General features: G+C 41.6%; 1 protein-coding gene across 1 annotated transcript in view; it reads left to right on the plus strand.

Annotated features, from left to right (window-relative positions):
* The window catches only part of bicc2 (bicaudal C homolog 2), a 15,524-nt gene extending 7,210 nt beyond the window's left edge, over nt 1–8,314 (plus strand). Inside the window, exons 13-19 of the mRNA XM_046030408.1 lie at nt 1,316–1,421; nt 1,881–1,920; nt 4,550–4,713; nt 6,937–7,153; nt 7,237–7,403; nt 7,627–7,726; nt 7,842–8,314. Of these exons, the coding sequence (XP_045886364.1) occupies nt 1,316–1,421; nt 1,881–1,920; nt 4,550–4,713; nt 6,937–7,153; nt 7,237–7,403; nt 7,627–7,726; nt 7,842–7,972 (925 nt within the window). The 3' untranslated portion in view covers nt 7,973–8,314. The remainder of the gene's footprint in view (nt 1–1,315; nt 1,422–1,880; nt 1,921–4,549; nt 4,714–6,936; nt 7,154–7,236; nt 7,404–7,626; nt 7,727–7,841) is intronic.
* Nucleotides 8,315–11,261: the final 2,947 nt, after the last annotated feature.

The raw sequence follows: 11,261 nt of genomic DNA on the forward strand, positions 1-11,261 counted from the left end.
TAGCGCCAAATCACAACAACAGTTATCTCACAGCGCTTTTCATAAAAGAGCAGGTCTAGACCGTACTCTGTGATGTTATTTACAGAAGCCCAACAGTTCCCACCAAGAGCAAGCACTAGGCGACAGAGGCAAGGAAAAACTTCCTTTTAAGAGGCAGAAACCTCGAGCAGAACCATGGCTCAGGGTGGGCGGCCATCTGCCTCGACCGGTTGGGGTGAGAGAGAGAGAGAGAGAGAGAGAGAGAGAGAGAGAGAGAGTGAAAGAGAGAAAGAAAGAAAGAAAGAAAGAAAGAAAGAGAGAGGGATGTAAGGAGAGAGAGAGGGGAGGGAGGCAGCCTACACAATATACACACAGAGGTACAGACAGTGAAGGTAATGTTGCTATAGACTAAATGAAAAATGGTACAGATATTTATAATAGTGTTAATGGTAACCATCGTAATGTTAATGATTATAAAAACAACAATAACAATAAGACTAGCAACAATAGTCGTTGCAGCAGAGGGTGTCGAGCAGGAACACAAGGGCAGCAGGTGACCCGCAGCCACAGATCCAGACTCCACAGCTCCAGAGCCAGAAAACCTGCAGGAAGTGATAGGAGGAGAGAGGAGAGGGACGAGAAAGCACAAGACTACCGGAAAGGGGAGAAATTGTGTTAGTAACATGCAATAATGGGATAAGGTTGCATACAGAGGGAGAGAAAGTAGAAATGTGTGTTTGCTAAAGATAGATGAAAGTCATTGCATTTTTCCCATGTAACTGACAAGGAACAGCCCATAACTAGTGGGGTTGCTTCTATTAAGGGCCCTCAATACAGTGCAGGCCCCAGTGCAGCAGTACTGTCTGCACCTCTCTTATACAAACCTACAACAAAAAGTAAGACATAACCTAAAAATAAATGGTTTCCCTTGTGGGGACCAAGGTTTTGTGAGTCCTCACAATGACTATGAACATACCTACAGCACGATTAATATGCACATATAAAGCAGATCTGTCGAGAATCTACACATCTTGCTGAAAACACTGAAAACCAAGTTAGAGAAAGCACAGCTTGTTGACCTAGTTGAGTCCTTTTGTGGCTCTCTTGATAAACCACTTTATAATACTGTGCAGTTGAAACGGAGCAGTTCTCTCATATCAACACATCCCATAATTGTATAGCATTAACATACTATCTCTGAAATCCCCCTTAGTGTTACTACTATTGCTTTAGGGAAAGAAAGACTTGACAAGCTCTCAAAAGCTGCACATAGCCATCCCAGTTCAACCTAACCTTGTCTTTCCATCTGTGTCTGTGTGTCTCCTGAATGTGCCAGATTACTGAATGCAGACATTGAGGGAGGGAGGAGTGAGCGGAGGAACAGCCTGAGGAGAGACATGACGCTGGCTCAGGATGTTCGCACTGACTCATCCAAGGCTGAGGTTAGTGAAAACAGGAATTACAGGTCTCTCTTTGTTCACCCCGTTTCTTCATAAGATGATGCACTGCATCTATAGACAACATTATTTTGGCTAAATCTCAGTGGAAAGACAATCAAGTGTAAACCCTGAAATACTTAATGCTGAAGGTATTGAAGTGTTTTGTAGAGGGTGTATGAGATAGGAGAGACTAGATTTAATGCCTTAAACGTCAGTACATTAAATTACATTTTATTTGTTGTGTTATGTAACCTTTTGAGTTCCACATCCCTGACCCCGGTGCAATTTGATTTTGAGAATCAACTTTTGTGTTTGTTTGCGTTCCTTATTTGTCATCTCTCACTGCCTACCACCACAGCACCAGGTGTTAGGTTCTCCCTGCCTGTCCTCAGTAACCAGAGAAAAAAATAATTCAATTTCATGCATTATTTACCGACTCTATTTCTTGTTTGTGCTTTGTAGGATTATGACTATGAGAAGAAGAAACTGCAGGCTACCAGAGGTTAGTGCTCCTAAATGTTTAATATTTCTTCCTGTCTGTGGTTTCAGGAGCTCTGCACAGGCTTCTACAGCAACAATTACGGCACTGCTAAGCAAGCATTTTTTTTGATCTATAGTTGCTGTATACTGCAGATAATTAAACTGAAAACAAATTTTGCATGTGTATTTGGTCCAAAATACTTACTGTATATTGTTTGCCCATCAACTAGCCACCTACAGTATATACAACCAATCTGTTGTTTTTGGAGCTGAACAGGGAGCAGACTAGAAAATTAACTCCGCTCTTCAAACACTAAATCTTACTCTAAATTTATTGAATTTACTGTAAAAGTGCACAAGTTTTAGTCATATTGTTCTTAAAACATGACTTAATGTCATATGATTATCCGGGATGAAATAACCTTTTTAGATTTTCAAGCACGTTATGGAGGCAACACATTAATATCCTGAGCAGAGGCAGGGGCTTGATAGAGGGGGCCCATTTCAGTGCTGCTCATAGCCAAGACAGCTGATGAAGAGGACCTGTTTATGGGCTGCGCTGTGCCAAAGTTATAATAGAGTAGCAGTGGCTCTCCTACTTAATTCACACAGGGCAGATACACAATGCAGACACACATGCATCGAGACACAGTTGTATGCGCACCCTTATACTCACATGCATAGACACGCGCGCGCACACACACACACACACACACACACACACACACACACACACACAAGCACACACAAGAAACACTACCTCATCCATCATGCAGAATGAGAGGTACTGGGAAGATCTGTGGCCAAATGGTTTTAAATTCCCTCAGTGTTGTTTTATGGGATTATGAATTAGCAGTTTGAATGGGCCATCTGCCTCATAGTCATTAAGACACACATATGCCAGTATGTGAATGGGACATTTACTCACACAAACACACACGTAAACAAATGACAACCCACCAGTTATAACCCTATTCATATCACACTCTTTAGAGTGCTGTTACAGTTTTTATCACACTTTCACACATGGATCCTGTCCCAGTGCCAAAAAAGGCCCAGGGTCACTTGTTTGTCATTTGAATGTGTGTATCTGTCTCAGTCTCAGCAATTAGATTTTTATTAACTATGCCACATCCTGGCAAGGAGACGCACTGTTTGTGATTCATTATTTAACATCTGAACCCAGCTTGTTCAATTCAGAATATCAGAGGAGACGTGGAAAACCTGCAATGCATTTTGATTATGGACAGTTTACAGTTATATGCTAAAAAAAGTATCGGTGCAAATGTTACATTTTTGTGCACCTTATGTATTTTCAAATCTTTCTCCTTAAAGCTGCTTTAATTTATATTTTATAATTAACACTGTATCAAATTATGTGAAATATGAAAGGTGTCATTTGTAGGTGCCATGGAGAATTATTACTTCACTCTGCAATTCCCTTCAGTGCTAAGGAGCATTTTACCATCTTTCAGCTATCTGTTTTAGTTTTATATAACTTTATTGTTTTAGATCAAACGCACTCAGAACTTGAAGTGGGCCAGTACTCCCTGGTACGCAGTACATTTTACTCTATGGCGTACCGTGACTTTTTCTTGCGCACCGCCCCTTCTCACAAGCTGCCAGATCTCTTTTCTGCCCTAAATAAGGCCCTAAATAAACTGCATTACACAGTGGGCACTATGTGACTCTCACCTGTTCCCGTTCTTGCCAGCCTGCTAATCTCTACCTGAATCACAATGACCACCATGTAAACCATTTTTCTTACATAATGATTTAATGAATGAAAACAATGAAGAACTGCTGTGTTGGCCAACTGAAATTAAAATTAGACTTCTGGAAACCAAAATAGTATATAGAAATTATAATGAATACACTAACATTAGCTATAATCAAACCTTAACCACAGTAATGTAATATCAGAAAATGTATTTATTTGTGAAACACTGAATTGTTGAATCTCAACTAATTAACAATTGAAATGTTATAAATATATATATATGTTATAAATACTCTACTATCTGTAGGCAGAATATCCAAATAAAGTGTAACCTGTAAATATATTAATATATTAACATTAAACTTTTTACTTAATCTTAAAATATTGGAATAGAATAGATTCATTTATAGTAGATACTCATCTGGGTTTTGGATAGTGCATCTGCAGTGGACAGGAGTCAGGATGCTATTTTGCCAGCCTATGAGTGTGTGTGTGTGTGTTTGTGAATGGAGATGGCATCAATATTTTTCCACTTCAAGCACTACTCTCACACAGTCTTACAACTCTCACCACTCTCGTCGGTGTTGTTTTCAGACACAACAGGCAGCTGTTTTCAGCAAAAGGCTCAGATAAACCCACTATATGCAACCTGCCCAGCACTGTATTGCAGACAAAATTAGCAACTAGCTGGTGAACTTAGCAGAACATTTGGCAGAAGTTTCTCTCAGAAGTCAGTGAAAACAGCTGAAGGAAGAGTAAATATTGGATTCACATTCACCAAGTGGCCTAAAAAAGTGACTCTTAAATGAATGCTAATATCACTCTGAGGTAAATCAGCAAATGTTAGCTAACATTTCAGCTATGGCTGCCCCCAAGTTGCCAAAAAAAGTCTGTATTTCCCCTATGTGTGTTTGTGTTTGTGTTCTGTCAGCCATGCAAAGGAAGCCTGTGGTCACAGAGGTCCGGACACCCACAGACACCTGGAGTGGCCTTGGCTTTTCCAAGTCTATGCCAGCCGAGGCTGTCAAAGAGCTCCGCAACATCAGCCGACGCAGCTACAAACCCTACCTGAGCACCATCAATAGCCAGCAACAGGTAACAATGAGCATCATGCTAACTTAGTGTTTGGTTTAACAAAGTGAAATAAAATGGACTTCCAACTTAACGTGGTTGTTAATTTTATCTTGAGCTGGCTTGACTTATATGCTCTTGCTGAACTTGTGACCCACTCATAGACTTTATAAAAGAAGTGGATGTAGCCACTGGGATGTTAACAATTGGTTTGTGGACTACTGTTTTGAAGCCTCGAGTTTGGCATTTTGGCCATCCCCATCTTGGTTTTTGGAACAAGAAGTGACCATTTTTGCATGAGCTAGCTAGCTTAGTTAGTAAGGTACAGCTGTAATTAACATTAATTGTGATATTTGGGATGCAAATTTTGGCTAGCGAACAACAGGCTTAAAAGAAAATGTTCTCATCGGAAAAACAATAATAGTTGACTAAGTAATTTTTAGGTGACCAAAATGTTATAATAACTTTCATGAACTGAAACCACACTGTGAAAGGGACAAAGTTTTTAGACAAAAACAGACAGCACTCAAAAATAACTTCATGTATATGTAAATGTACACAGTGGCAGGGCCGGTCCAACAATGTTGGAGACCTAGGCAAGATTTTAAATTGGCGCCCCTCCATACCCAACCCTAAAACGTCCACCTCAGGGGTTGGGGTCATCACTCCTCTATCCTCAGGATTGTTTTAAACGTTCAGCAGCCAAACTCACAATTTTATCATTTATGTGGCAACTTTTCACCTCAAATAAGTATTTTAAGTTATACACTCCTGGACTTTAATAGCTCCTGTGTTTCAGCAGGTTTCTGCTCATGTTTAAACTTTCTGCACATTCAGAATCTCTCCCACATATCTGACATGTCAAGATTTGCCTCTATCCTGATTGACAGGTAATCGTTTTAGTAGAGGTAGGCCTGCCCTAAAACATGCTTCATCATTTATTTTACTGTAAATGGGACCACAATTTACAAAATTAACATCATGCTGTATTGAAGAAGACTAGCGATTGAGACTATCAAAGGAAAGTGTTTACTTAGGTATCTAAGGAAGGTTAAAATCAAGGGCAACTGGACTTGGTTGAAGAATGTTTCACGTCTCATCCAAGAGGCTCCTTCAGACTGACTGGCAGGGAAGCCCGGCCATTTAACTTCTGTTGTGTCGTTATCAAGGTGTATCAACAGTGGTGGTTGTTGGAGTCACGTGAGGCCAAGTCTGAAAGACCATCATTGGCATTGTCACATGAGGCCAAATGTGATCATTTGTTTACTCTCCTGGGAAGAGATGAAAGGACATCATTGTAAGTGGGGGATGAGTGGTGCCTCAGCCCTCCTCCCCTGTTGGGTGATGGTCTATCTATTGTAAATGGCCTCTTTCAAACCATCTGTCCTCCCTGTCTAAAATACATACAATGTTATGATCGAAAGAGTGCCCCTTGTCCTTCAAATGTAGGTTTACTGAGGTAGTAAATTAGGTGAGAAGTAGTGTCATTTTGTCATTAGCTCGATAGCAATCTGACTTCTTTTCAGAACCAGTGAAGTCGCCCCCTTCTGTCCATTAAAAAGAATGCAGGTTTAATGCATTTCTGCATTGGCTTCACTTTTCAGACCCAGAGGTTGCCACTTGGACCCACCAGCACACTTTATATATTGGTATGCCGACCACAGTTTAAAGCATTTATCCTACTGTGTGGTAAGCACTGCCAATTTGTACACTCACCTCAATTACCTGAGGTCTGATAGTATCACCTCAGTCAACAAAGACGCTACTCAGCAACCTGTTTACGAGAGCTGTTTCAGCTCATCTCCCTGAACGTCTGCTCTCTGACTGCTCAGTAGCCAGTGATGGAGGAGCAGACTCACTTAGGTTAATAAGAGCAGGAAGTATTCCTAGAGTTCAGTTTTTTTCTGAGACCCAGGCAGCTGGGAGGAAACATTCACCATGCCCACCGTATTTATAATCTCCAGTGAGAGGGTGTTACTATCACAGGTCAGCCAACAAAGACAAATGTTTAGATACATGATTAGTCACCTCTCTTTTTAAATCTCTGGATCTATAGATATCATGTCCAATGAAACCCTCTGATCACTTGTAGCCATTTGTCTCATGACCTCTAGCACTGACAAAGAGAAGAGAGATGAAAGAAGGCGGTAGTGAGTACAAGGTGCTGCTGAATGGTTTGCAGATGAAAGAAATACTAGTTAATATTTAATGCCATCACAATTTCTCTCCTCCTCCGTCTCCTTCTAGTCATGGGCTGCTTCGACGGGGAAGGTGTTTAACGGGAGCAATTCTGAGAACTGGAGGGATAGACGTGGATCCACATCTTCATCCCTCCCTGCCTCTTCCTCCTCCTCTTCCTCTTCCTCCTCCTCTCCATCTTCGCCCCCATCTACTTTCTCCTCATCCACCTCCTCCTTCCCCGCATTTGCATCCTCGATGAATGGAAGCAGGAATGACAAACCCTGTAAGTCGTACCTATGTGTGTTTTTAAGCTTGACAAAACAGAGCAGGCCACTTTTCCTCTGAACTTTGACCTTTCATGTCTAGCGGAGAGCTTCCCGAGCAGCAGCAGTTACTTTGAAGGCGTGTGCTCATCGAGGAGGGCTTCAACCTGCAGTCAGCGGAGCCCCTCCCCCAAAATGACAGATGACCTGCCTGAGCTGCTCAGCCAACTTGGCCTAATCAAATACATTGATGTGTTTGAGCAACAAGAGGTAAACACATGTAGAAAATTGCAATGAATACTTTTCTGAGTGCTGACATTTCAAAATCAGTTATAAGTGTATAAAAATACATTTTCATCATCACTTACACATGCAACACACTGGTTTTAAGTTGGGTTGGCTGTGTCGGAAAACTTGTCCCAGACAACAAAAGTCTTGTCCCCCAGCCGAAAGCATTATGCATTATAAATGACTGCTATCTGTACTCATCCAGATTGATTACCAGACATTCCTCACTCTGTCTGATGAAGATCTGAAGGAAGTGGGCGTCTCCACCTTTGGAGCCAGACGCAAGATGTTACTGGCAATCTCAGGTGAGAATCCGATGTCCTTGCTTGGACTCAGATCTGCTTCTCCATCTGTTACCGTGGTAGGTGGCCTCTTGCCTCCTCTCGTGAAAATTATTATGTTATTTATCTTCCTTTCCAGACCTGAACAGGAGCAAGAGGCGGCTCTCGGATACACCTGCTGTAAAAACCGGCTACCTGGAAGGCGGTGCTAGTGGTCGACTACCACGAATCATGGATCTAGAAGTTGCTGCACAGAGTAATCGCTGGTGAGGCGAAATGGCAATTAGCGCCGAGCTCCATCTGACCGACATGTAGCTATTCAGCCTCTTAAAAAAACAGTATAAACATAAACATACAGTGATGCTGTTGCCAGTGCAGAGGTCTAATCTGCTTATTTGCCATAAATGGATAAGCATGATGCTGCCCTGAAAAGCAGCAAACATTCTGTAAACTTCTGAATCCGATGCCTTTAATCTACAGTCATACCCCAAAGCTTTTTATACAAAATCAAGACAAGGAGGTCTTCCCTTCCGAATCTCTGATCCTACAAGAAACAAACTGTATGAAACACAAATGAGCATGTGACCATGTTGATCCTTTGTGGTGTCTTTTATCAACATAAAGTGCCTTTCTTATGCAAACTGTTACTTCTATGCTTTGACCATATGTTTAAGTCCATGTTAACCGCTGCATTTATGCAATTGTAAATAGATATTTACAAAAATAAATTACATTGTTCTATGATAGTCATGATCAATAAAAGTGTTGTTGTCACAGTTTTTTTGGGGCCTTGTATGCCTTTATAAGAGAAGACAGGGAATAAGCGCAGAGAGAGAGAGAGAGAGAGAGAGAGAGAGAGAGAGAGAGAGAGAGAGAGAGAGAGAGAGAGAGAGAGGGAGGGGCTCATACCAGTGGCATTGTAATTATATGGTCAGTGCTTTAACTAAACCTTGAAGCCACCAGGGCATCCCTCAGAGCAGTAGTTTTCATTCAAAACCCCCATGTATCCAGCTGCAGTGTGGACTGACTCTCTACCCAAAGCCAAGATCGGACCACCAGAGGGCACTGGTGTCACACATTGTGTTTAGAAATTCAAGTCACACTTGTGTTACATGAAAAATAATGGATTTGATTCAGGAGGAAACACTGACAACAGCATTAGAGTTTGTGGTGGACTAGGTGGCGGCTTTGGAATGCAGTAGCAATGATCAGACAAAGAAAAAATGAATTAAAACACCCAAATTGGTAAATACATTGTGTGAGGGTAATATGACACTCTTTTTTTAATGTGGTTTGGTCTCGCCTGAATGCTCACCTGAAAGTTCCAATTTCATTTATCACTGTTGCCAGGAGTGAAACCACTGGAACCGCTTATGAGTTGTTTCTTGTTTAATTTATTTAGCGGAGGGCTACACCCAGCAATTTACTGCTACCAGAGGGACCTCACTGGCGGCTTATCAACAAGAATGGTATAATCTCTCTCTGAATTTGCAAATTTGGAATAGTGTTGTTGGTTACCAGCGAATGATCCAAGAAACCTCAACCGGGGGGCATGAGGGGGACTGATCTGTTCAGACGCACCACAAGCTGACTGGTGCAGTGGCAGCCAAGCAAGAAAGAGTGTGTGAGTGGAAGTGGTGGGCTGTGACAGATTAGGGAAAGATGATCCCTGCTTATTACAATGTCTCTGCCAATTACATAGACAGGCTTTAGAACAGTGATCCCAAATCTGGTCCTTGGGCTCTGGAGCACTGCTGATTTTTATTCTGTCAGGTAGTTAATTGCACTCCCATGTGGTTGCAGGTCTAAACTGGCCTTTGGTCACACAGCTAGAATGAAAACTACCTGGAAGAACCAGCAGCACTCTGGACCCTGAGGACATTGGAGAGCCTCTTGTACTTTTCACCTGCTAAAGTGGCAATCGTTGCACATGGCCCAGTTATGTGGTAGGTATGCAAAATTAAGCTTTGAGCAGATTATATTTGCAGCCAGGCCTTTTTTTATTCAAGTGGTCTAAACTTGCAGATTAAAGCTGCTATAATCAATATTTTTACATTACTGTAAGTCCTGGATCAAATTACTTTTATTGACAAACCCACAGTCACTTTGCAGTTCCCCAAATTAATGACAATATTGCTCTGTGATTGCTAGATGTGAAAATAAGCAACTGTTAGTTGGTGACGATATCTTAATGTTGTTTACAAGAAACAGAAACAACAATGACAGTGTGCGTGCATGTGAGACGACAACAAGGTTTGAGATTGACTGATATACAGTAGATGTGACAGTGCGCTAGTGTTTTCCTAGTGTCTCTTTGTGTTGCCAGTCTTTCACTGTCTGTCTCTCTGTGTTTGTCTGTGAGTCTGTTGGTGTCTGCATCCCTTCCCCACGCTCCCTGCTCCCTGGCTCAGCTGCATCTGCACACACACAATCAGCTCATCATCCCTCCCAGTCCACTCATCTGTCATCAACCTGTAGTATCTCTACCCTGGCTCACTCTCACTCACTGCCAGATTGTTATTTCGACCCAATTGGTAGCTACGATTCGGCCAAAAATGTCTGAAACTTCAGCTCTTTTTTTAAACTTAAGATTTTTGCTTCCTAGCATTTTCCTCGTGACTAACCTTTGTTTCTTGTATCTCAGGATCACCGCCTTCTTCTTCTTCCGGACAGCCAGCCATGATTCCCCATTCCACCACCGCCCACGCCATCTCCTCTGCCATTATTCATTATTCATCTCTCCTTCATCAAATTCCCCTTTACAATAAGAACTTTATTTTTTATCATCCCCTGTCCGAGTCATACATTTGAGTCCAATCTGAGTTCCTGATAATAATAATAATAATAATAATAATGCTTATTTGTAGAGCACTTTTCAAAAACAAGAAATGTCTTGTGGTAGATGTTACAAGTTTGGAGGAGAAAATAAAGTGTCTTACTGTGCTTTAGAGTTTCTGGTTGATTTTGTTATCTTTGGACGGAGTCAAGCTGTTACCCCATTTCCCATCTTAGTACTAAGTTAATTGGTTGTTGTCGGTGGATTTATATTTACAGATGAACCACGAGAGCGGTCTCAATCTTCTCATCTAACGCTTGATGGGAGATAATAAGTGTATTTTCCAAACTTTATGTTGTGATAGGCAGTGTTCCCACATCCTTTATTACATTTAAAAGACAAGGGAAGAAACCTGTAACATACTTCAATGAAAGGAATAATTGGAAGTCAGGCCCAAAATTCATGAAATGGGAGGAATAAGGTGGATACAATGGGGGAAAAAAGCAGACACTGCATGTGGTTTTGTTATGTAGCCTGATGACAGAAGAGGCTGCACTAGCCAGGGTCCCAGAATTAGGTGATTATAAATCCTCCACAGCTTCTGGCATAATTTGATGCACATAGTTAAGCCCATTGTCTATTGTATCAGACAGAGTGTGTAGTGAACTGCTGAATAGGCTGTTTCAAGCCAGGAAATTCAGTTGTTCCTATGGCCTCCAATTGTTGGTACAATGTGTTTTCAAAGTGCTGAGCGGGCTGTTAGAAGACAGCGGGGTCAGCTGT

Source organism: Micropterus dolomieu, linkage group LG19 (genome assembly GCF_021292245.1).
Source record: "Micropterus dolomieu isolate WLL.071019.BEF.003 ecotype Adirondacks linkage group LG19, ASM2129224v1, whole genome shotgun sequence".
In the NCBI taxonomy this organism is placed as follows: domain Eukaryota; kingdom Metazoa; phylum Chordata; class Actinopteri; order Centrarchiformes; family Centrarchidae; genus Micropterus; species Micropterus dolomieu.